This window comes from Taudactylus pleione, unplaced genomic scaffold (genome assembly GCF_031769625.1).
Source record: "Taudactylus pleione unplaced genomic scaffold, aTauple2 ptg001628l, whole genome shotgun sequence".
Taxonomy (NCBI): domain Eukaryota; kingdom Metazoa; phylum Chordata; class Amphibia; order Anura; family Myobatrachidae; genus Taudactylus; species Taudactylus pleione.
Genome location: NW_028286025.1, coordinates 1,001,046 through 1,027,652, shown reverse-complemented (window position 1 = coordinate 1,027,652; position 26,607 = coordinate 1,001,046). Strand labels below are relative to the sequence as shown.

Here is a 26,607-nt window from a genome sequence, read left to right as displayed (position 1 = left end):
CAGAAGCCCCCCTCCGTATCCTGCAGAGCTTCAAACGTGCACTGAAAACCCACCTGTTCATCAATAACCGTGTCACCAGGCCGCTGTCCCCACCCTCCTGCCTCAGCCATCTCCACATTGCCTACTTCCTGCCCTCAGGTCTCCATCTACACACTCATGCCTCATGTCATCTGTCTGTCTCCCCTCTCCTCTAGATTGTAAGCTCCTAGGAGCAGGGTCCTCCTTCCTACTGTCTCACAGCCCTCTTCTCTAGCACTTCAATGACAGCCTTCAGCTTCCCAGCTGTATTGTGTACTGAGAATCGTGGTGCTTATTGTTACTTGTGCTCTGTTTATGTTTTGGTTACTGTAATGTTCTGTGTAACCTGTGCTGTCCTACTACTTGCGTATGGACGGCGCTGCGGACCACTTGTGGCGCCCTATAAATAAAATATAATAACGGAGAACCTAGATTTATACAGTTATTCCTCACTCGCTGCAGGGAGCAGTTATCTGTATTTATTACATGGTCACATGGCAGGAGAGCGCAGAAGCCCCCCCTTCTCTATCCTGCTATAGAGATTTATACAGTTTTTTTTTTTTCTCACGTCAGGGAGCAGGGTCATACTGTATTTATTAGGTGGTTGTGTGACCGTAGGGAGCAGGAATCCCTTTACCCATATGTTGTAATATTCTTAAATATAAACTATCACCCTGGTTTCCTGATTCAGAGACCAGCGTTTTCTGCCATTCACTATGCGGTCATAAGACTCCAGGGAATAGCCAGCGCCTTCTCTGTATCCTCAGGATAGAAAGATATCTATATTTTCACCCGTTTGTGAGAACCCTAAGTTAATGTAAATTTTCACATGACACTGTAGAAAGCCCATAGCCCCCAGTCTAAAATTCCTATCCCTCTTCTGGATATTCCATAATCAAACAGCAATCTTTTATTTCACATGCAAGATCATCTATAGCCATATATTACTGTAGAGTTCATCTGCCAATCATTGTAGCCCTTCTCTAATGCAGGACCCCCGCTGCTGCATGGCTTTGCCAACCAATAGCCAAACACAGGCTAGACCAATCCTGTTACAGCCATACAATGGTCATTGTAACCACATGCTTACCGTGCAGTTTTACACCAGGGAACACTGTAGCTAAAATTGCATTGTATGGACTTCCGCAGTATGTGGGACAGGGATGGGGAAGCTCAGGCCCGGGGGCCGTATAAGGCCCACGGAATCATTTGGTCTGGCCCTCTAAGCTTTTTTTATGCTAGCCTCATCTGGCTAACAGAGGGCCTGATTCAGACCGGCTCGCAAGCGGGTCGATGGTGCCCTAGTGCGCATGCCCACGACGGAGGGAGCTCCGTCGTGCGCATGCGCGAGACCCGCATAGCAACAGCCAAGCTGTTGCAATGGGTCTCGCACCAAAGGGGGCGTGCTGTCGTTGGTGAGTGACAGCACGCCCCCTTTGGTGGGCGTGCCGGGGGCGTTGCTGCCTAGACGGAGGCGTTCCCATGGGAACGCCTACCGTCTGGGGCCGGCCCCACTGACATCACTAGTGATGTCAGTGGGAGTGTTTTTGGCTCCGATAGAGCCAAAAGCACTCCAGGGCTTGCGGCAGCGAGACCCTACCGCAGGGTCTCGTCGCAAGCGCGATGGTCGCGATGGTCTTGACCATCGCGACCATCTTTTTGGCCGCTCGCATAAGCTATGGGTGGTCACCCACAGCTATGCGAGCGGCCAGGAGGCCGCTCCATTTTTAGGTAGGAGGGCACTGATTCAGAGCGTCCGGCTCTGAATTAGGCCCAGTGTGCCTAGAATGGCACCCTGCAGCCAGAATCTGTGCCACCTGGAGCGTCCTTAGGACGCTTCAGATGGTCACACCGCTGCCCTTACAGCTCCCCAGAGCACCCGCAGGATGCTCCAGGCATTGCTGTAATCACAGATGATTGTGGCCCCGCCCCGTGTGATGTCACACGAAGGGGGCATGGCCTGAACCGGCCCTGCAAATAATGTTCTTTATATAAAAATGGCCCTCGGCAGAAAAAAGGTTCCCTACCCCTGATGTAGGACAACGTTGGTGCACAACCTGTTACGGGTATGCAGTTCTCAGCAGCCCATTATTACCGGTCACATATTTAGGTTGTAGGGTTAGCTCTTCACTACTTCCAAATGTGCATTGTCCTTCTATTGTATCTTTTCCCTAGTAAGGGAGGCCCTCTGAGTTATCTCTGGTTGTCAGTACTGTACAGACTGAACTGAAGTTGATGTTTGACTAATATGGATTTTGGATTAGGTTTGGAAATATTCTTTGGCAATGATAGGTTCTCAGTGAGAGTTTATGCCTCTCGTGTACACCATCATTGTAATGGGGCTGCAAAAAATGTGAACGTGCCCTCCCAAAGAATACTCCCCCCATTTGGAGGGGTATACATAGGATAGATTGGCCAATCATTTTCAGGTGACTTTCTCTATTAAGCTCATTAGGCGAGATTCAATTGCTTCTTGTGCGCCAGACGCAGCTATACAAATGTTGCCCTGAGTGCCCATTATTTCTGTTTGGACCTTCATGTGTGAAAAGTCGACCGTTTGGGAACCCAAACTGGCGTTTCGGCAGCGCGCCCAATAGTTTACATGGGTTTAACAGCTTTAAGCGGATAAACACCCTGCATTTGGGCAAGACAAGTACAATAAGTAATTGGCACTCGAGCCCGCAGGAACAGCAGTTGAATAGCTCCGTCGAGGGCCCAGTAGTTTTGGACGTGCAAGAAACAATTGCTCCGTTAATGGGTTAAATGACGTGGTAAGTTTTGTTGAGCCATTGTATTGATGGGAGAGGAGTTTTTTGATCTTGTAGATAGGAGTTAAAAAGTGTTTTACAAACTTGTATAAAAACACTAAAAAAAATCACATTAAAGACATTTTGCTGTACCCTAACATACCTGAAAGACTTTTACCTGCTGAATAACACTTGCTGCCTATCATTTATCCACCATTAATAAAAAGTGCAACTATCAGCCGTTTGGCAACGTTTAAAAACCTCCAGTACTTTCCTTACGGCCACTAACTCATCCTATATGGTCCTGCTATCTCCGTTGCAACTTTTTGGGGGGTCCAGGATGTTTTCCCCACTTTATCGTGCTTTTCTCCAAGGCCGCTCTTTGTAAAACAGTCATGCAACCTCGCCGGGAGCCGCGCAAATCACATTCACAGGATATATGCAAGTTTCATGATGCAAACTCTCACATAATAAGATTGACCCCTATAAATATGTTTACGTACTCCGCCTGTTAAATGGGTGTGTGATTATTGAACCGTGGTACAGCCGTGTTCTGCTGACACTCACATTATCACACTTTTCATACTGTTTTTGTGACTCTACCTATCACTTAAAAATGATTCACCCATCTCCTTACTGGAATGTGTGGGTGCCATTCATGATCCACTGGTAGGGTCCCCTGATGACGTATACAGTGCAGAACAATTTCTGTCCACCTCCCACCGCGATGTCCTACCAATGAATTAAAACTTCAAAGTTTCAGTGCCAGCTGTTTACCGATCTGGTCATTTGAAACCATATTATGTTGAGATGCTGAAAAAGAGTTCTATGCCTTTGTGGGTCCGAAATGATTACTCCTATTGAGAGAGATTTTATGAGGTCCCCATTTGCCCAGAAGAATATAGGGGGTCATTCAGACCCGTTCACGAGCAAAGGACGCTCGCAAACGGGTCGATGTTGCCCCACTGCGCATGCGCACGACGGAGGGAGCTCCGTCGTGCGCATGCGCGAGACCCGGACTGCGACAGCCAAGCTGTCGCTCCGGGTCTCGCACCAAAGGGGGCGTGCTGTCGATGTTGATTGACAACACGCCCCCTTTGGTGGGCGTGCCGCGGGCGTGACTGCCAGACGGAGGCGTTCCCATGGGAACGCCTACCGTCTGAAGCCGGCCCCACTGACATCACTAGTGATGTCAGTGGGACTGATTTTGGCTCTGATGGAGCCAAAAGCACTCCAGGGCTTGCGGCAGCGAGACCCTACCGCAGGGTCTCCGTCGCAAGCCCGATGGTCACGATGGTCAAGACCATCGCGACCATCATCATGGACGCTCGCTATAGCTGTGGGTGGTAACCCACAGCTATGCGAGCGTCCATGAGGACGCTCCAAAAAAAGGTAGGAGGGCCCTGATTCAGAGCGAGCGCTCTGGTCAGAGCGTTCAGCTCTGAATCAGGCCCATAGTCCTGGAGAGATACTTAAATAGGCCAGCAACTTTTGGGATCGAATTGGACACAGACCCTGTTGATTTAGACGTCTACGGGGGAAGTCTTTTTTTTTTTTTTTTTGTGCTGTCGTAGTAGAGCAAGTAACCCATACAAGATGGGAGAAAGTGTCTGTGTGCACAGGCCTTTCATGTAGCTTAGGAGGGTACGTTAGTGCATGACTGAAATAAAAGTGCGATAACAAGTAACAAGCCCAGAAAGATGGTAATATAAATACAATCGAGGGTTCCAAACTAAAATTAAATGCAGTGTTTCTAAAATAGTAGATCGTATCAGATCATTTGGTTACTTTAGTCTGTTAAGTGCAGTGAAGTAATCAAATGTAATTTATACAGGATTAAGGCATCTGCTCCTGACCGTTCATTGACCCGTACATTAAAAGAGTGGATAGAGGTGAACGGGTATTTGTGTTTCGTATTCCAGTTACAGGTTGGCCAGAGTTGACGTTAACTATTACTGAGCTGCTTGTTTATTAACCTGAAACTTAAAGGTGCATGATATTTAAACGTTAGTTGTTTTAAAATAATGTTTCATCAATTTATTTTAAATAGAACACAAATATCTCCCTGCCTTGGATATGTTTTGCTTTTGCTGAAGATAGCGCCATGTTCTGCCTCTAGGGGGCGACTTATTTTTAATTTTTTTCCTTATTTTATTTTACACCAAATAGTCGGTGGCTTCCACTTAATTTCAAAACACAGGCAGCGTTTTGCAGATCTTTGTTGTGTAGAATAACTTTGTTGGACAATAAATGTATTTTAGCAGCTGACCTTAATCAGTTGTGTCCGTAGACCCTTTCCATACTGCGTTGTGGTTACTTGTCTCTGTCGGCAGCCAGGTGACCCAACCAAACGCACTATACTGGGGTTTAGGGAGTCCCCCTTTGATTGTTAGGAAGCCTGAGCTCTGCAGGACCTCCCTACGTGGCCACAGTCATGAGGCTGTTAGGTGGTAATGTCAGGGTATAATGGTGGTGCTGGTATCCGCTTCTGGTCAGTGTGGATGCTCTGCCTGTGGGCTGCATTCAGTTAGCCTGAAATGGCGGTTTTGCGCAGTGTTTCTCAGTGGCTGGCTTTCGCTCACTACTTACGTAGCTAAGAGCTGAGAGCAGCCTACTGTAATTGTGCTTATATGGGCAATAATGCCGACAGCTCACATCGAATTGAATTCGCCCCTATGCTGCCGTACTATACAGCTGCCTATGTCGCAGAAGAATACAGTAGTGCAACATTGCTACTTTTCCTGTGCACCTTCTATGGGATGTGAAGGAAAATGAGCAATGTTACCAGCCACAAAGTACTTATTCCTGACAGTTCCAAAGGCACTTTGCGTCCATTACTTAGAATTTAATCTCCCCCCTAATATTGGGAAATGAGCTGCTCCTGGGATCGTTGCATATATTTAATTTAGTACATTATTCATAGCCCTGCTATAAAATACACAGTTTCTTCTAAATAAAATGGTCTTACCCTCAGTTTTGGACCTGCAATTTAATGCATTGTCTACTGCAGGGAGAGGCAACAGGTTGGGTATGAAATAGTCAGCGGCATCCCAACAGCCAGATTCCAGACACCCATAGGAAGTCACAGTATTCTTCCAACCCCTAACCCACCCTCCCTGGTGCCTAACCCTAACCTCTCCTCCCTAGTGCCTAAACCTACCCTCCCCCTAATGCCTAACCCCGCTACCTAAAACCCCGATACTTACCTTCAGGATGCCAGTGGTCGGGATACTGGTGCCGGGATCCCTTGTCGTGATTTTGGCGCCGACTACATCCCGTAGGCAACGTGTGGCTCTCCAGCTGCTGTGGAACTACACATCCAAACATGCCCTACTAGAGTTTTGCTGCTTAGCCTGCTAAAACGGTGGCAAGGCAGGCTGGGATGTGTAATTCCACAGCAGATGGAGCGCTACAGGTTGCGCTTCCCTTATCCACTGCTTGTCAGGACTTATGTGATGTTGGGTGATGCTCTCTAAAGTCTTTGTATGATTGACACTCCCTAAGCTGCATAACAAATAACCAATAGCCTCTGTGAGTCCCTGATGAAGGCTTGAGAGCCGCTACAAGTTGGACCCACCATTATCTCATTCTCACTGAACACAATACCAACAGCTGACTCCGTCAGTGCCCACGAGATCCCACATGCGATCGCGGGATTTTGCCACCAGGAAGTGCAGCAGTGCTCTAGTTAGAGCCGTTACACCAGACACCTACCCTCCTCTGCAGCATCCAGTCTCCCCGTCGGCCGGCGGGTTGAGCGGCCGTCAGCAGATAGCCGGAGACCGCGTGATCTCACGGTCTCGCCGCTCCCGGTGATACACGGACATCTAGTTGAGTGTGCAACCGGGCGCACACTCCAGCAGAGTCAAAGGCCCGCACGGATTTAATCTTAAAGAAGACACAGAAGACAGGGTAAGTTGTTGGACCGGAGGCTCGGGACGCCGCCCCTCCAGATCACAACACCCACTAGGACAGTTACTCCAGGACATTTACAAGCAGACATTTTTATTTTTATTTTTTTTATTACCTATTTTTTATTTGTTTACCCCCATCCTTTCTCTATCACCAGCTTCAGCCCCATCATATCCTTATTCCCTTCCCACATCACCAGGAAGCATTGTGTCTTCCATGTCAATCAGCCCATTGCCCCACTTTTTTTCTGGTACAATAAACCCTTTACACATCACTCCTGCCCACGAGCATCATTTCATTCTCACTTATCTGACTATTTTTTCATTATAGCATTACTATCCAACAGCTACTGGTTGAGCGCAGACTCTATTGTGGGAGTCTCTCCTTTGTGACCGCAGCTAACCGTACCATTTAGGAGTTAAGCGCAGGTCCATTTATTGTTACCTGTGAGTGTTGGGACTAAAGCTTTCTGTGTAGTGCAGTATTAATAATCAGGGTTCTTTAGTCAGAGTCGTGGATCTGGCTCCAGATTCAAAATAAATATAATATCAGTGATCGCATTAAGGAATGTACAGGCTCCTTATTAGTCATGGTTCCCCATTTCCCAGGCACTCCTCCAGATTTATGTTGTGTCTATCTGAACCTATGAACCCTGATCATTATCCTACAGAAAAGAAACACTCTACGGCAGGAGGGGAAAGCCAATAAAGTGTTGTTGACAAGACGGAAAAAAAAAAAAGACTAGCACAGCAGTGTTTTTTTTTTTTTTTCTGTTTCAAAAACAAAGTTTTGTTCAAAACGTATAAAAACCAGGTGCATAGTGTCCCTTGTTCTGACTTATCTGTGTGAGTGTAAGTAACACATAGGGGATATTTATCAAACCTTCTAAAGAGAAAAATGATATCATCTGATTGGTTGCTAATCTCTTTAGAAGAGTTGATAAATCTCTCCCATAATATGATGCTAATAATGTTAGTTGTGTTGCAATAATGGCTAGGTGTCTGTAACAGCAAGGATGAGGGTTAGCATTGTGTATTAATTGCTGGAGAATACATGACAGTAAAAGCATATATTGCATTTATTTAATTACCCTGCTGTCATATACTCGTCAGTAACTCGTAAGTACAGTAATCAATCACTTGTTGGCAGAAGTGGTCACTCTACATTTTTTGAAGGCATTTTCTGTTTCTCTCCAAAGAAGAGAGTGTCAACGTAATATATTCTGCCATTATAATTGCCCCAAGCTTCCCCCGTTACCCACGACTAGATTGCAATGATGACACAATGCTGCCATCACCCACTACCCTGCTATAATTACCAGGTACTATATGCAGCCATCACACATTACACCTCCATAACTAACCCATCCAGCTGGCATAGATTACATCGGTACTTCTACTATTTCATACCCTAAACTACTATTTGAACTTTAATGAAATCATAATCCGCACAGATCTAATTACCTTACTGTAGTGTAGAAAGAATCCAGGTAAGATATACATATGCAGCTTATGAAAATAGGGGTGTCTGAGTCTGGGAAGCAATCGGGAAACCGACTGCCTATATACCGGCAGCCGGCTTCCCGACTGTCTTATCCCGGCAAGGGTGAAATGTCGGGCGTCTACATGTAGACGCCCGCATTTCCCCGACGCTGGGAGACCGGTGCCCGGCATCACGATCTTAGTGATGCCGGGCGCCGCGAGCGGACAGCCGCGGGGGGGGGGGGAGGGTTAGGTTTAGGGATCATGGGGGGGACATTGGGGGTAGGCACCCCCCCGGGAGGGTTAGGGTTAGGCTAGGGGGAGGGAGGGTTAGGGTTAGGCACCCCCGGGGGGGACTTAGGTTTAGGCAGCGGGGAAGGGGGTGGTTAGGGTTAGGCACTTGGGGGGGAAGTTAGGGTTAGGCACCCCTAAGTAGGGTTAGGTTAGTGGATACTTACCTATCCACGATCGGGATTTCCAGCGCTGTCGGGCTTCTGCTGCGTCGCACTCTGCTCCTGTCGGGCTGCCGCTGACGGGAATCGAACCCATTCCCTGAGTCTAATGCCGGGAACACACTCGATGGTATCACATCGGGCACATCGTCTAGTGTGTACCTACTGTACCCGCCCCCCACTGCTCGACATCGGGGGTTGTTCCGTCCTCCGTGCATGAACGGACCACGGAGCGTCAAAGCTGCCGACACCGGCAAGTTCAGTGGTGCCGGTGAACGACACATCGTTTGATCGGTCACCGTATCATGCAGTGTACCCGACTGTTCATTGGCACCATCAGGGGGAGGGGTTGCCTAATGTGTACCCACCTTAAGGTTTGGCAGACCAGCTCCGCAGACCTGTTAATGGCTGCCTCTCTTTACATAGGTTACTAGACTTGTGTACAAGAGGCAGAGCAGGATCCCCCCCCCCACATTCTAGTGCTTTCCTCCCCTCCCTGGTTCCAAGTACTTATACAATAATAAAAATGACTATTTCATAGCTATTATGCTCTATAAGGCTCAGCTGCTGAAAGCATGGCTGCAGCACCCCTCCAATCAGGAGTCGGATATAATACATAAAGTTGTGTGTTTATAGGTCATTACATAATTAGACCAGCAGAGGTCGCCACTCATGCAGCATTAATGAGTTATGCAAATGATGAAAAACTATTATATTCTTTTTTTTGGTTCTTTTTTATTATTGAACATCCAGTTCCCTTTTAATTTATTTAAACCCCTTTTTTTTCCCATTTATCACACATGCAGAGGATGTTTGGGAGCTCGGCTGTCAGCCTTGTTACAGAAGCTAGGAAACGGACAGCTTGTGCTTTGTGTTATTATAATTATATACAATGTAAGATATTTGTTATTGAGAAGTTTGTGTAGTATTATTTCCTGTAGGGCCTTAAGCAGGGTATCCACTTAGCGATATACAAACGACAGCACGATTGCGACATTGCAATCGTGCTGTCGTTTGTATAGCTAGTGATGTGCTAGGACTGAACGTTCACTCGTTCAGTCCCGGCACATCCCTCATTCCCGCACATGCGGAACCTGATGAGATCGTCAGGTTGACCTGCATGTACGGGCGATGTCAGAAGCGACCCGCGGGCACGCACATCGCCGGTCGGTTCGTCCAAAACATCCCCGATGCATGCGCGATTTGCAAACGATTGCACGATAACGACATCGTTATCGTGCAATCGCTTGTTTAAATTGCTTAGTGGATACCCCCCATGACTCTCTCATCTTATTACACTGCCTGTTCTCAGGGCCCATTCCAGCACAGACGTGCGGGTCCCTGCGCCTTGTATTGCTGTAGGACATAACTTTGTGCAAATATTTAAGTTTGCTTTCAAAACAATCAGAATCTGTTTAGATTTCAGTGTCAGCTGTGAATCCCATAAATTTGAAAAGAAACACTGTGCGCGCTCTGCCGTAGTGACCCCGAGGTGTACAGGCTTTCCCTTCCAGATCGCTGTAGTTCAGATATTTTCTTTCTGGCTGGTTTATTGGCACCTGCTGCTTGGTCAGGAGGCTGACAAACCAGATGATATGGTTCTGCCCCTTGGTGGAAGGGAGATTGATCTGCAAAACGTATTACACAATTTGGGTGGACGTGATGGTTAATGTAGTGTTCACTCTAGCACCCTGCACATGTCACAACCCGCGCAGTTCTTCTTCTATCCTGTCTGGGGTGTCGCTCTCTCTGCTCTGGTGCTTCTAGCACACTCAGTTGCTGCAGCAAACTGCTGAGATACAGACCAGAGTGTGCCAGAAGCACCAGAGCAGAGAGCAACACCCCAGACAGGTAAGAGGAACTGCACGGGTTGTGACAGGTGCAGGGGGCTAGAATAAACAGCAGTTAATGAATCGGCTGTGCTATAACACTTTATGGAAATACATGTGTGATTGAAAACAAAACGGGGTGGGGGCTTGTGCTTTGCACCCCAACCCCTCTCTACTTTATGCCATCAACCATCTTTTTGCATGTTATTTTTTAGAAGCCTGGCACATGCGCAGAAGTTCACGATCTCCTGAACCATCTTTTCAATTATATCACTTAAACATGGCCGCCAGCAGCGGGCATAGGGGTGGCCCACTGCTCCGCACACAGTAGGCTATTCTGGGTGCAGCGTGAGTGGCATGGGGCCCGTGTGCAGCAGATACCTTGCACCCATTATAGATATGCCATGGCAAAACAGGTTACATTGGTCTCATATAGCAGCAACTATTACATACATGTAGAAAATACCCAACTTGTACGTGTGCAGTATTTTGTAAAACAGTCCTCTAGCCATCCTATAATATAAGAAGAGGTTTTCCAGACTCCTGGGTACTGATATCACTCTGTATTTGTGTTTTATGACTTACATTACTAAGTAGAGCTCACTCTGACATTACAGAGAGGTTGTGTAACAGAGATTTAATATGTGTGTGTACGCTATACAGAGTTTTACAATACAAGTGAACTCCTACCGAAATTTGACCGCTCGCTTGCATTCATTCATTGTGTGAATCCCGTTAACCAGTCAATTGCTTGGCACATAATCAGAATTCTGCTGCTTCATGTACGAGGCTTGTTCAAAAAGTATTGCCTAAATGCTCATAACTCAAATGTTGTTATAGATACAGATTTGAAAATTTGCAGTAAAACACTTTGAAGTCTAATGGTGCGTACACACTGGGCGATAAAGTGGATGACTGAACGATAACGATATCGTTATCGTTCAGTCGTCCACTTTATCGTCCATTTTTAAACCCAAAAAGATGAACGATGATGACGACGCGCGTTCCCGCGGGTCGTTCGTCATCATCGTTCATCGGGCTGACATGCAGGCCAACCTGACGATCTCGTCAGGTTGCTGCATGTCAGGGAATGGGGGGAGAGAGCCTGGCGCTGAACGATATCGTTAATGTTATCATTCAGCGGCTGTGCTCAATGTCGTTCATGACATTGAGCACAGCCTGCCGGGGACAACACTACACGATATCGCTCAGGGAGCATATCGTCTAGTGTGTACCTACCATTAGTAACAGAATAACTCAACTCAAAAAATTCACCATCTGCGCTCAAACATTTTCTCCACCTCTCAACCCAAGCTGTGAATCCACTTTGGAAAAATTCTAGTGGGTGGTGTTTAACCCAGGAACGTATGGTGTTTTTAACAACCTCTATGTCTTCAAAATGTTGACCCTGGAGACAGTATTTGTGAGGACCAAACAGATGAAAGTCAGAAGGGGCCAAATCAGGACTGCATGGTGGGTGTGGCATTATTGCCCACCCCATTTTGGCAATGGCCGCAGATGTTGCCATCGAAGTGTGAGGTCTGACATTGTCGTGGTGTAAGATGACATTTGACAGTCAAATTGTTGAACTTTTTTTGCGTATGGCTTCTTTCGTGTAATAATGCATCGATCACTATTGATTGGTTTTGTTCCAAGTAATTGATGAGAATAACACCTCGGCAATCCCAGGAGAATGTGGCCATGACTTTGCTTACGGGTCCCTGTTGTTTAAACTTTTTTGGCCTAGTTGAACTTGGGTTTGATTGGGCCTTTTGTTTCTGGGTCATAAAGGAATACCCAAGTCTCATCTCCTGTAATGACATTTTCCAAAAACGTCTCAGGGTTGGCTTCAAAGATGGTCAATAGGTCATTGCACACTTCCACCCTCTGGGCCTTATGATCCCTGGTTAATTGCTTCGGAACCCATTTAGCAAACACTTTACAATATCCCAAATCATTGATTAGTGTTTTACAGTGCCATGGCTACATTCAAGGTCATCACTGATATCTCTGATGGTCACACGATGGTCTTTCTGAATCATGGCATCAACTTTGTGTCAGTTCTCCGCTGTCACTGCAGTTGATGATCTGCCACCATGAGGTTTGTCGCACACGGACGATTCTCCCGATTGAAAATGCTTCATCCACCTTCTGACATTGCTATAGTCACTTGTACGCTCACCATACACTTTTTTCAGTCTTGTGTGGATTTCTGTAGCACTGCAGCCTTCTTTTTCCAGAAATTCAATGACGGCTCTTTGTTTCATCTTGGATTCCATGGTATTTCTTGGACTACCTAAACAAAACTACATAAATAGCTAGCAGACAAATTAAAGTACAAACTGACAAAGTTTCAAATTAAATGTTGCGTATTATTTGAGTTATGAGCATTTAGGCATTACTTTTTGAACAACCCTCGTATATGCTTTTCTGGACAAATGTACTTAGAACTACAGTCAGGAAAATATAGGATGCAATTTATGTTGGTCCAGGTTTTAGAGCCTTCTGAATAATATGTACAGCATTAATTAGTGCTAATTACCCTTGCAACAATTCAGCTTCTCCTCCAGAACAATAGCATAGAGGGGATGATTCATTGTTACATGCAAGCTGGCCACAATTACACTCTCATTGCCTGAACTAAATGTGGATATTCTCCTGTATGCCAAGGTGTACGCATCTATGCGACCACACTGCCCCTACCCATACACTTGACGTAGTATTCATTCTAGCACCCGGCCCCTGTCACAACTTGTACAGGGTGCTAGAATGAACACTGCACTAGCTGTCTGCATTCTCAGTGCACACTTGTGCCAGCTCTATTTTTCATGCAAAAGATCCATCTGATTTCTGTGTGCACACAAGTCTGCATAGCCTGCATTCCATCAACACAGCCTCACTAAACTTATCCTACGTGCGAACGTCCGTTACCACTCATTTACACAGATTCGCCGCAAATAGAGAAGCGCCTGGGATGCGCTAGCCTCCAAATCGCCCGTAGATGCATACGATTGACTAGAAGAACTGCGCAGTGCCAAATATTGCAAGATCCATCCCCAAAAAGAATTTGCGTTTAACTCTCCATCACGCCAACTATCTAACTTTCAATTACACTATAGCATAAAGTGGTGTGAGTTTGCTCTGTCATAGACTGAATGTTTTTGATCTTTTATAAGGTAGATTAATTAGGAACCTTTTGAGTCTATGTAATGTCACTGGTTCCTAGTGACTGGATAGGCTGCATTCTCAGTGATGTCACTGGTTCCTAGTGACTGGTTAGGCTGCATTCTCAGTGATGTCACTGGTTCCTAGTGACTGGATAGGCTGCACTCTCAGTGATGTCACTGGTTCCTAGTGACTGGATAGGCTGCATTCTCAGTGATGTCACTGGTTCCTAGTGACTGGATAGGCTGCATTCTCAGTGATGTCACTGGTGACTGGATAGGCTGCATCCTCAGTGATGTCACTGGTTCCTAGTGACTGGATAGGCTGCATTCTCAGTGATGTCACTGGTTCCTAGTGACTGGATAGGCTGCATTCTCAGTGATGTCACTGGTTCCTAGTGACTGGATAGGCTGCATTCTCAGTGATGTCACTGTAGCGTTCCTGCTAGACTGCGGGCACGATGCTGGGGGTACCGGCAGGGAGCTTTGGCACGCACGCTCCTGAAAAAGGGGTGTGGCTGGTTGGGGAGAGGCGTGTCTTTGTTACATGCCTCCAATTTGTCACACTTGAGGGCGTGCCTAGCACTTACAGAGGTGCTGCGCTCCCCCCAAACTCTCCCCTACCGGTGAATAGATCACCCGGCGGTGATAGTTCACTTCAACTTTTCCCAGCGGTGGGACACTGCGGCCCGCGGGTGGGGAAGGCTCATGGCAAGCTGTTTAAGCGGGGTGATGCTAAAAAAAGCAGAGTGCATTTTGCCCTTTTTTAAAATCGGCCAGGGCGCGGCGCCCCGCTAAAACAGCCTAGCGGGAACACTATCACTGGTACCTAGGGAATAGGTAGGTTGTATTCTCATTGTAGTCACTGTTTCCTATGTAATGGATAGGCTGCATTTTCATGAATGCAAAATGTCAGTCCGCAAAATGTCCTGCTTCAGGTACACAACCAGTGCAGGGAGAGGTCCCTAAATTAAGATCTGTTTATATCTACAGTAGAAGAGGCATTGTTTTGGGTACCCATTACTTATTGCGCATGTTGTGCCCAAATGCACACTTAGGCATCCTCTGGTGTATAGTCACATCCAGACTGGTGGTGTGATACAGTAATGTAGGGAAGCACGGCTATAGGCATCCTCTGGTGTATAGTCACATCCAGACTGGTGGTGTGATACAGTAATGTAGGGAAGCACGGCTATAGGCATCCTCTGGTGTATAGTCACATCCAGACTGGTGGTGTGATACAGTAATGTAGGGAAGCACGGCTATAGGCATCCTCTGGTGTATAGTCACATCCAGACTGGTGGTGTGATACAGTAATGTAGGGAAGCACGGCTATAGATATCCTCTGGTGTATAGTCACATCCAGACTGGTGGTGTGATACAGTAATGTAAGGAAGCACGGCTATAGGTATCCTCTGGTGTATAGTCACATCCAGACTGGTGGTGTGATACAGTAATGTAGGGAAGCACGGCTATAGGTATCCTCTGGTGTATAGTCACATCCAGACTGGTGGTGTGATACAGTAATGTAGGGAAGCACGGCTATAGGTATCCTCTGGTGTATAGTCACATCCAGACTGGTGGTGTGATACAGTAATGTAAGGAAGCACGGCTATAGGTATCCTTTGGTGTATAGTCACATCCAGACTGGTGGTGTGATACAGAAATGTAGGGAAGCACGGCTATAGGCATCCTCTGGTGTATAGTCACATCCAGACTGGTGGTGTGATACAGTAATGTAAGGAAGCACGGCTATAGGTATCCTCTGGTGTATAGTCACATCCAGACTGGTGGTGTGATTACAGTAATGTAAGGAAGCACGGCTATAGGCATCCTCTGGTGTATAGTCACATCCAGACTGGTGGTGTGATACAGTAATGTAGGGAAGCACGGCTATAGGTATCCTCTGGTGTATAGTCACATCCAGACTGGTGGTGTGATACAGTAATGTAAGGAAGCACGGCTATAGGTATCCTCTGGTGTATAGTCACATCCAGACTGGTGGTGTGATACAGTAATGTAAGGAAGCACGGCTATAGGTATCCTCTGGTGTATAGTCACATCCAGACTGGTGGTGTGATACAGTAATGTAGGGAAGCACGGCTATAGGTATCCTCTGGTGTATAGTCACATCCAGACTGGTGGTGTGATACAGTAATGTAGGGAAATGCAGCTATAGGCATCCTCTGGTGTATAGTCACATCCAGACTGGTGGTGTGATACAGTAATGTAAGGAAATGCAGCTATAGGTATCCTCTGGTGTATAGTCACATCCAGACTGGTGGTGTGATACAGTAATGTAAGGAAGCACGGCTATAGGTATCCTCTGGTGTATAGCCACATCCAGACTGGTGGTGTGATACAGTAATGTAGGGAAATGCAGCTATAGGCATCCTCTGGTGTATAGTCACATCCAGACTGGTGGTGTGATACAGTAATGTAGGGAAATGCAGCTATAGGCATCCTCTGGTGTATAGTCACATCCAGACTGGTGGTGTGATACAGTAATGTAAGGAAATGCAGCTATAGGTATCCTCTGGTGTATAGTCACATCCAGACTGGTGGTGTGATACAGTAATGTAAGGAAGCACGGCTATAGGTATCCTCTGGTGTATAGCCACATCCAGACTGGTGGTGTGATACAGTAATGTAGGGAAGCATGGCTATAGGTATCCTCTGGTGTATAGTCACATCCAGACTGGTGGTGTGATACAGTAATGTAGGGAAGCACGGCTATAGGTATCCTTTGGTGTATAGCCACATCCAGACCGGTGGTGTGATACAGTAATGTAAGGAAGCACGGCTATAGGTATCCTTTGGTGTATAGCCACATCCAGACTGGTGGTGTGATACAGTAATGTAGAGAAGCATGGCTATAGGTATCCTCTGGTGTATAGCCACATCCAGACTGGTGGTGTGATACAGTAATGTAAGGAAGCACGGCTATAGGCATCCTCTGGTGTATAGTCACATCCAGACCGGTGGTGCGATTACAGTAATGTAGGGAAACGCAGCTATAGGCATCCTCTGGTGAAGTTAGAAGGGCTCATCCGCGAACATACATAAGTGCCGCCTATCCCTTCAATAAGACCATCCACTCTATACAGGGATTTATCCTTTTATTTCCCTGTCTATATTTCCATATTGGACTTTGTGCCTCCATATTTCTTACTACCTCCTCTCTCACTGCTCTTTGTAGTTTATTGTTCCCCCGTCAGTGAGGGTGCTGGTGTAGAGCTACAGACTGAAGAAAGTCTGATCTCTGCTTTCTATCTGTAAAGCTCTTCGTTCAGTCTTCCCAATGTCCTAATTGTCCAACATTCAAAATATCCATCCCCAGACTCTCCTCCTCCCCTCAGGTAGAGGGATAATGGGTCCCCATCCCTGGGAGCTCCTATTAATCCCTGTGTACAGCTACTACAGATCTCCGACATTCTGCAGTGCTCAATGTGCCAAATGGATGTGCCCCTATGCACTCCTCATGGGTTCTCGTGGTCCTCGGCAGATGGAGGACTGAAGACTGTGGCTCTATGAAGGCGTGGGACAGCCACCAATTCCACTATTCCTTACACCTTCCCAGCTCCATGGGGGTCCACCCTGGCTGGCGTCAGCGGTTCTGTTTAGAACGACCAATACGGTTTTAGGTTATGTATATAATAAGTTTTAAATGAAAACACAACTGGTGATTGGGTTGAATGAATAAATGTGCATTAAATGTGAGTGTTTGTTATTCACATCTGTGTTTTTCCTTCTCAGTAGGCACTTCTAGATCTCATCACACCAACAGAAAATAAAAGGTAAAGTAGTAATATTGGTTTAATTCACACACCGTTTCCTTCTATTCAGTAATGTATTGGCAAAATAACTAATCCCAAAGTGGTTTCACTGCTTCCAGCGCAGACCTTGTCAGTAAGACGTCTGTATTATTTAAATGTGCGTAGTGGGCGGAGCTTCTGAACTTCAATTACCCTTGTTCATCATTTCTTGGCCTGCACCTTCTCCCACGACCATCCACGGTGCAGGCCTGAGGCTTACAGGCATTATTCTCCACCTCAGAAGCAGAATGGATCTGTTCTGAGCAGGCAGAGAAGGAGAAATGAGTTTCTGATCAGAAACCTGGTGTATAGGATTAGGTTAGTGATCTCATTAAGCAGGTGACTCAGAGTTGGACGAAGGAAAACCATCGGAACAACGGTCCGATGGTTTCCCCCTGCACATGTTCCATGCTGGTTACTGCACAGAGACGCAGATAGATATTGCATGGAGCTTCATGCAATTTCCATGGGTGTTCCTGGGGGAGGGGTGCCAGTTGCGGGCGTGTCTTTTTTAGCGACCGATTCCAAAATAGCAGTTGCACTGACACCGGCGGCCATGGTTAGTCGGACATTCTGCATCTGCCATATGCAGGAGCAATGCCCAATGGTGCGCCAATAGTGAATCTTTGTACGCCCATTGGCGGAATCGCGCAGCCGCAGATTTCCCTTAAAGGCGCAGTACTGTGTCCACCTGTGAACCACGCCCTAAATGTGCTCTGTCATATACATGTTAGTGACTTCAGCCTTTTGTGTTCATTTAAATTTCTCCCACTATTTACTGTGTATTGAAGTCATTACAATGACATGGATCAGCAGCATCTGTTGACACACAGACAATACAAACTCCTCACACAATGGGAGGACGGGGATAGGCAGTCGAGCTGGAGAAATAAACAGCCGTATTTTAAAGGTCTTCCCAATGATCCAGGTGCGGTAGATGTTCAGGTGACTTGGTATATCTATATGTCTTTATTCATGGGGCCATACTTACTAATATTAATACAGCTTTTCTTGTGATAATTATGAAAATGAGTGTGTTCCTCATCGTCCGTAATCCAGTCGATTTTTTCATTGACATCCTATGGTGCTTCCAGTTACAATGTGTATGGTAACTAGAATAAAGAACGTAATAAGGTACCACCTATATTTCTGTACCCCTGAAGTCTACTTATTGTAGAGGTCCTCCCAGGAACTGCAACGAAAGTTGATAATAAAAACTGGGGGGTATAAAGCATCTGGCATGTTCTTGAGCAAAACCTGTTAATGCTGGATCACAACCCATAGGAACTCTGTAATTTGGGCAAAACTTTGTAAGCTCGCCCCACTGCCAGGGTATTCCCAATAGTTGCGTCACCGGGGGGCTCCCTGTTGGGAGTGCAGAGTAGCTGGGAAGTAATGAGGGTGCAGGAGCACTTCCCTATGACACATTTCTACTTCAGGGTCCATAGGGGGTCCACAGGGTTGACCTTGGGGTATAGCTGGATCTGGATCCATGGGCACCACGCAGTTAAAGCTTTGCTGCTCCCAGGATGCACTTGGGTCCGTCCTCCTCTATACCCCGCCCCGGCCACAGGCACCTCAGTTTTAGTTGGTGCCCGGCCGGAGTCGGGTCACCCTGCGCAGTGGGGCTGCATAAGCAGCCCCTAAGCTTTATTCTTTATTTAAAAAAAAAAAAAAAAGAAGATGATTTTATTTTATTTTTACTGTCTTCAGAGCGGCAGCATCAGACTGTCCATCTGGACGTCTATGCTGCCGCTCCAACAGCCCCGCTGGCGCTGCGACGCTGGTACTGATCCGGGGATTGCAGCGGGACCCCGGAGTCAGTGCTAGCGTGGCTCCGGGACCACCCAAGGACTGCTGCCGGACTGAAGGGGCCAGGTAAGCCGCGTGCAGCGCTGTCAGCGCTGCACGCGGGGAAAATGCAGTCTTCATGCCGCCGGTCTCTGGGGACAGACCGGCGGCGCTAGTAGCGGCGGCGGGCTCCCCCTCTTCAGGAATACCCCGCGTGTCCGCTGGCCCCCGGGGTGTAAGTACCGGCGGGGAACCGGCTTCCCCGGGGGTTTAGTACTAGCAGGGGAGGCAGCCTTCCCTGCTTCAGCGCTCCTCCCCTCAGCCCAGCGCGCCTTCTCTCATGTGTGCTGGCGTCGCTGGGCTGTTATCTCCTGGCCACTCCTCCTCAGAGCTCTCCGGCGGCCATCTTCCTCAGGCAGCATAGCAGAGCTCCCAGGCAGGCTTCCAGTGGACCAGTCCCCCTGCGTACCTCTCCCCTGATCAGGACAGTGTTCGCAGCGCTATAGCCCTCCCAGACACTGAATCTGGGAGGTTGATTGTAGCGGAAGGTGTATACTTCTCTGCATGGTATGTGACTATTGCTAGTGCTGCTGTCTGTGCTTATTTTCTACTTACTGTCAGCTTTTTACCTATCCCTTTCCTTCTCCTATGGCCCGCAGGTGCGTGGGGGAGGGGTGTTCTTTCTGTGTACCTCACTTATATAAATCTACGTATTTGTGAGGTCCGTCACATACTGCGGTGTGCTACACAGTACCAGTTTGTGGGCTGTTTGGGTTGCATACTTGGGAGTGCGTGGGTGTTATACGCCTTTCCTCGTTTCGGTGAGACACTTTTTTTGCAAAAAAGTTTGTGTCATGTCTGATGAGGGGAATGAGCGCTCCGAGGCTCCTGTGTTGTTTTCCTGCCGACGCTGTTCGGCAGGGGTTGACGGGGCAGAATTGTCTGAGGACGGTCTGTGCGGGCCCCACCAGTTTTTCTGCACGAGTCCTTCTCAGGATACGACGAAGTCTTTACAGATTCAGGAAGCTATAGAGTCCTTGCTGACAGCAGGGGTCATTGTTCCCGGGGTTCTATTCTTCTCTGTTTCTGGTGCGGAAACCCAATGGTTCTCATCGCCCTATCCTCAACTTCCTCTCAACGCCCTATCCTCAACAAATTCCTCAGAGTTCCCAAGTTCAGGATGGAAACGTTACGTTCCATCATTCTGGCGATGGAACGGGGGATTACATGGTGTCCCTGGATATCCAGGACGCCTACCTCCATGTTCCGATAGCACCTTCGCACCAGCGGTATCTGAGGTTCGCTATCCTTCAACACCATTACCAGTTTTGGGCGCTACCCTTTGGTCTCTCCACGGCACCGAGGGTGTTCACGAAGATTATGGCGGTCATGGCCGCACATCTTCGGAACCAGAATGTACGGCTACTACCGTATCTGGACGACCTCCTGTTGCTGGCAAGTTCCCCGGAGGTACTGCTTCATCATCTCCACTTGACGGTCGCTTGCCTGCAAGCGCACGGGTGGCTGATAAATTGGAAAAAGTCCTCCCTGATTCCATCTCAGCGGATGGTTCATTTGGGAGCCCTGCTGGATTCTCGGCAGCAAAGGATCTTCCTGACCCCGGAGAAGGTCTCCTCCCTGCAGCTGAGGATACACAGTTGCCTGAGCAGTTGCCGCCTGTCGGTCCATTCGGCTATGAGGGTTTTGGGCTCCATGGTGTCAACATTCGACATGGTGGAATTTGCCCAGTTCCATTCCCGGCCTCTGCAGGGGCTGATTCTATCGGAATGGAACGGGTTACCTCACCGGATCCGCTCTCAGTTGCTGGTGTTGTCCCCGGAGGTTCGGCAGTCTTTGGCTTGGTGGCTTCAGACAGCTCATCTGATCGAGGGGCGTCCCTTTTGGATCCCGGACTGGGTCCTGCTCACGACGGATGCCAGTCTTCGGGGTTGGGGGGCAGTGACCGACTCGTTGTCACTTCAGGATCGTTGGTCTGCGGAAGAAGCTCTTCTTCCCATCAACATTCTGGAATTGCGGGCGGTTTATCGGGCCCTGCAGTCGTCCGGTCCCGCTCTTTACGGACGGCTGGTTCAGGTGCAGTCCGACAACGCCACCACGGTGGCGTATATCAACCACCAAGGAGGAACTCGAAGTCGGGCAGCAATGTCGGAGGTGTCTCGCATCCTTGCTTGGGCGGAGTGTCACATTCCAGCGATCTCGGCAGTCTTCATTCCCGGAGTCCTCAATTGGGAGGCGGACTTCCTCAGCCGTCACGACTTCCACCCCGGGAATGGTCGCTTCACCCAGAGGTGTTTCAGCTACTCGTGGACAGGTGGGGGCTGCCGGAGCTGGACTTGATGGCCTCCCGTCACAATCACAAGTTGCCCGTTTACGGGTCAAGGACAAGAGACGCAGGCGCCAGTCTGGTAGACGCGCTGTCGGTGAAATGGACGTTTCACCTGGCGTATCTGTTTCCTCCGATATCCTTACTTCCTCGGGTTCTGCGGAAATTCAAGCAGGACGGCGGCACGCTCGTGCTGGTTGCTCCGGCGTGGCCCAGACGTCCTTGGTACTCTGATCTGAGGTGTGTCTCCATCGACGCTCCGTACCTTCTTCCTCAGCGTCGGGACCTGTTGTCTCAAGGGCCCTGCCTTTACCCGGATCTGGGTCGGCTGTCTTTGACGGCGTGGCTCTTGAGACAGCCGTCTTGAGGTCTAGGGGTTTCTCCAGTTAAGTCATTGGTACCATGCTTAGGGCACGCAAGCCTGCCTCCGCACGGATTTACCACAGGGTGTGGCGCACTTACTTTCAGTGGTGTGAATCCAGAAACTATGATCCTCAGGTGTTCCGGGTTTCCAGAATCTTGGAGTTCCTTCAATCAGGTTTGGACCTCGGCTTACGCCTGGCCTCTCTGAAGGTTCATGTGTCTGCATTGTCCGTGTGGTTTCAGCGATGGATTGCTACACTACCGGATGTTCACACCTTTTTCCAGGGTGTTCTCAGGATACAGCCTCCCTTCGTGCCTCCTGTGGCTCCTTGGGACTTGGCGGTGGTGCTACGGGTCTTGCAGGGTCATCTTTTTGAGCCTCTTGAGGCGGTGGACCTCAAGTGGCTGACGTTCAAGACCGTTTTTCTCCTAGCAAGTGCTTCTGCCAGGAGGGTGTCAGAGTTGGGGGCGCTTTCCTGTCGCCCTCCTTTTCTGATTTTTCATCAGGACAGAGCGGTGCTCCGCACTCGTCCTGAGTTTTTGCCCAAAGTGGTCTCGAAGTTCCACATTAATCAGGAACTTGTTGTGCCAGCTTTTCAGTCGCCTGATCTTTCAGCTGGTGAGGCTTCCTTAGATGTAGTCCGGGCACTTAGAATCTATGTGGATCGGACTGCTTCGGTTAGGAAGTCTTGATTCTTTGTTTGTCCTCTTCGGTTTTCACAAGAGGGGTTGGCCTGCCAACAAGCAAACGTTAGCCCGTTGGCTTCGTTCCGTTATTTGTGAGGCTTATGCACAGGAGGGTTTACCTGTGCCAGCCTCTGTTAAGGCTCATTCCACTCGTTCTGTGGGTCCCTCTTGGGCTGCTAGACGTGGCGCCTCCGCTGTTCAGCTGTGTAAGGCGGCCACTTGGTCTTCAATTCAAACGTTTTTGAGGTTCTATGCGTTTGACACCTTCGCCTCTCAGGATGCATCCTTCGGGCGCCGGGTACTCCTTTCAGCACAGGAGCGTCCCCGCCCTTAGTTGAACTGCTTTGGGACATCCCCAAGGTCAACCCTGTGGACCCCCTATGGACCCTGAAGTAGAAAACAAGAGATATGGTAAGAACTTACCTTTGTTATCTCTGTTTCTACGAAGTCCATAGGGTCCACAGGGCGCCCGCCCTGACGCACCTGGCTTCAAATGGGCTGTGTGGCTGGTCACCGGTTTTCCGTCTCCCATTTCTGTGAGTATGGTTTCTTGTGTGTTCCAGTCTTCCTTCTCTCTGTTTAGTCTCCTCCTCCGGCCTTAGCTGCTTACCAACTGAGGTGCCTGTGGCCGGGGCGGGGTATAGAGGAGGACGGACCCAAGTGCATCCTGGGAGCAGCAAAGCTTTAACTGTGTGGTGCCCATGGATCCAGATCCAGCTATACCCCAAGGTCAACCCTGTGGACCCTATGGACTTCGTAGAAACAGAGATAACAAAGGTAAGTTCTTACCATATCTCTTGTTATTGTCAAAGATTGTTTCAGGTCGGAACAGAGGTCATTCTATCACAGGAGGTGGGGGAATAGGGTCCACAAAAGGGTGCAAATCTCTGTTTGATCACTCCAGGGTCTCAGACTTGAGTATAAATTTACTAAGATGGGAGTTCTATTAAGAAGTGATGTTGCCCATAGCAACCAATCAGATTCCAGGTATTATCTTCTAGAAGGTGCTAGATAAATGAGAAGTAGAATCTGATTGGTTGCTATGGGCAACATCACTTCTTAAATAGAACTCCTATCTTAGTAAATCTACCCCTTGGCATGTAATGTGAACAATTGAGACCGTTTCAAAGGTCTGTTGAATTTAAATACTCTGGTTGCCCACTGCCCACCACCCAATCTGAAGGCGTGTACATTCGCTCATAGACCTGAGTTGGGTGGGAATGGGTATGGGATGCCTCCTGTCACAATAGCGACAGCGGCATCCTGATGGTTGGTATCCCGACGGGTTGGGTTGGCATTTTAGGGAACGCTAGTACTCTGGACTCTGCAGGGCTGGTATATTTGCAGGAGTCTCAGAGGGGCATCCATTCACTAGGTACGCAAGGGATGAAAGACGCGCATGCACGGTAGATCATGTCGGAGGTCAGGCCTCCTGCAGGTCCTAGAGACCATCATCTCAGTTACCTGGTTACACGGGGGATGGAGGCAGCAATGTACAAAAATGTTTAGGTTTAGTCAGAATTTTTACAAGTTGACATTGCATGGTACTTTCTGTAGGAGCTGATTCAGACCCGCTCACTTATGATGCGAACGCTCGTAGCCGGACGATATTTGCCATCTGCGTATGCATCGCAATGCGAGTGCGCGAACCAGTGTGAGAGACCGGGATGCGTTCACTCGCTGCACATAGACAGCCCAGTAAAGTGAGTGACAGGAGAAGCCGTGTGTGAGTGGTGACGGGCTGGCCACTGGAAACGGGGGAGTGGAGGTGTGAATGCAGGCGTGCCTGAGCGTCTCAACGCCGTTACAGAGGCGTGCATAGTTAAAAGGCAGCATCATAGTACACGTCACTTGGTGAGATTTCACTCTGAAGTGATCGCAGTGCTTGCAGCAGGGTATAGGCAACTTTAAGCGCTGCGATCGCATCCGATGGTGCTCGATGTACCAATGTTTTCATGCACTTCCAGGAGATGACGTGCGCAAGTGGGCGTCAGCTTACACTAAGTGATCGCACGCCAAGACATAGTGGGCGTGCTAATGCCTTGCCGTGTGATCGCCTGCCTCGCTGGGCGTGCGCTGGATTTGCATAAGCAGGGTGCGAGCGAACGCATCTAGCGAGCGGGTCTGAATGAGCTCCTTAGTTTTAAGCTATTGCTCTCCTTTATCAGCCATTGGAGGCTATAGTAGTCCTTTTGCCCTGTCATTTGTGGGCAGTGATGTGCATACGGACAGTGCCCCCTAAGTGTGTTGGGTCTGGTAACCTCCTGAAGCGCTCGGCCATGTGTACTACCATTACTAATCCTATCAGCCCATCTCTGAGGTGAAGCCGCGATGGAGATCTCATGGTGTTACTGACGCGTTTCGTTGCAGGGAGAGGCCGCAGAAGATGGGGAAGAAAAGCAGAGTGAAAACTCAGAAGTCGGGGAGCGGGGCGGCAGCCTTAGTGTCCCCCAAAGAGATGATGAACCTGATTAGTGAGTTATTACAAAGTAAGTCAGACATACAGTAGGGTGTAGTGATTGTGTGATTATCTCTCCTCTACTCTCTTCTACCTTTACTATACACCTTCCACCTCAGACATTGCTCTTATCTCTGCCTGTCTGTGGTAAAATGTTACGTTCTGTAAAACTAAATGTAATTGAGCAATGTATATCTTTGTTGTCATTCTTACCAAGAAGTTGGAGATTTGTGAAGAAAGTAATGAACTAGGTACTAACCAAGATTACATAGTTCATGGCTATAGTGTGTGTGTGTATGTTAACACAACTGTATATACAGTATATATATATGTGTGTGTGTGTGTATGTTTATCTATTTACACGGTCTAAAAACCGCACAGATTAGTCAAAAATGCTGTTAGACATTAGACAGATGCATAGAAAAAGAAACAAAACTGAACTAGCATATGGGGTGTTCATGTCGCCGTCATCCAGCAGATGGCGCTGTTTCTGAAGCCCAACGTGATCCCTTCCCTCGCTACTGGTTTTTAAATCCAATGACCGTAGGTAGAAGAAATAGCAGCTAGGGGAAGTCCCCATAGACCAGGGGTTCCCAACCACGGTCCTCAAGGCACACGAACAGTCCAGGTTTTGGGGATAGCCATACTTGAGCACAAGTGAAGCAGGAGTAACATGGTCACAGTACTGTACAATACAATGCATAGTCCGTCTTCTGATTTTGTTATTGCCCGGCCTGCGCCTCTCTCACTTCATCCGCAAAGTCTCCTACATCCGCCGCTTATGGCTACTAATTAGCGTTGTGTCTCCGCAGAGTGCAGTAACCCCAGCTCTACCCCAGGGAGAGAGTGGGAGGAGTACGTGCAGATCCGGACCCTTGTGGAAAGAATACGCAAGAAGCAGAAAGGTCGGTGAGAGATTCTGTCTCCGGTAATTAGTGGATGGAAGTGTTAGTGTATATACTCTGTTTTTACATAAAATGTATATATATTCTCCTTAAGGAATTTATCCATTTTGGCTAACATTTATACCCATGAGGGGGCGGCGAGAGAGGGCAATGTGCAAAGGATTGGTAGCAACACCCCCAATATTAGGCTGTCACCCCCCCATACCCTCGCCCCCTCTAGCATCTGTGGGAGCATGATAGGTACGACTGTATAGACACACCCCTTCCTAAATACCGGGTCCCAGAACTTTTTATGGTGGCCCTGCACACATGCTGGTCACTGGCATCCAATGCAAAGGTTCCTAGAGATGCTGAAAGCTGGGTACACACTAGTTGATATATCGGCCAATTAATTGAACGGCTGAGATATATCGTGAGCAGGTCGGCGGGAGTCTACCCCTGATGTGTCTGCGAACGATGTTGTCCACAGACCCATCACAGCAGCTCTGCAGATATGTGTGTACTTGCGGTGAGCCGACTGCCTGTACACATGCTGCGGGGACCGCCAACGATTGAGCACTCAGCTCAAATGCCCGCCCAGTTGCGATGTCGGCGCCGACACGTCGATCGGCCGATTGCTAAGTGTGTATTGCTTACCTGAT

General features: G+C 48.2%; 1 protein-coding gene across 2 annotated transcripts in view; it reads left to right on the top strand.

The window, feature by feature from the left end:
• Positions 1-26,607, top strand: part of SETD3 (SET domain containing 3, actin N3(tau)-histidine methyltransferase) — a 72,496-nt gene that overhangs the window by 1,288 nt on the left and 44,601 nt on the right. The window contains exons 2-4 of one of the 2 annotated variants that reach the window (XM_088464299.1): positions 17,363-17,400; positions 24,974-25,092; positions 25,874-25,966. In XM_088464299.1, coding sequence (XP_088320425.1) covers positions 24,990-25,092; positions 25,874-25,966 — 196 coding nt within the window. In that variant the 5' untranslated portion in view covers positions 17,363-17,400; positions 24,974-24,989. Of the gene's footprint in view, positions 1-17,359; positions 17,401-24,973; positions 25,093-25,873; positions 25,967-26,607 lie in introns of both variants that reach the window. The other variant, XM_088464298.1, reaches the window with a different exon arrangement.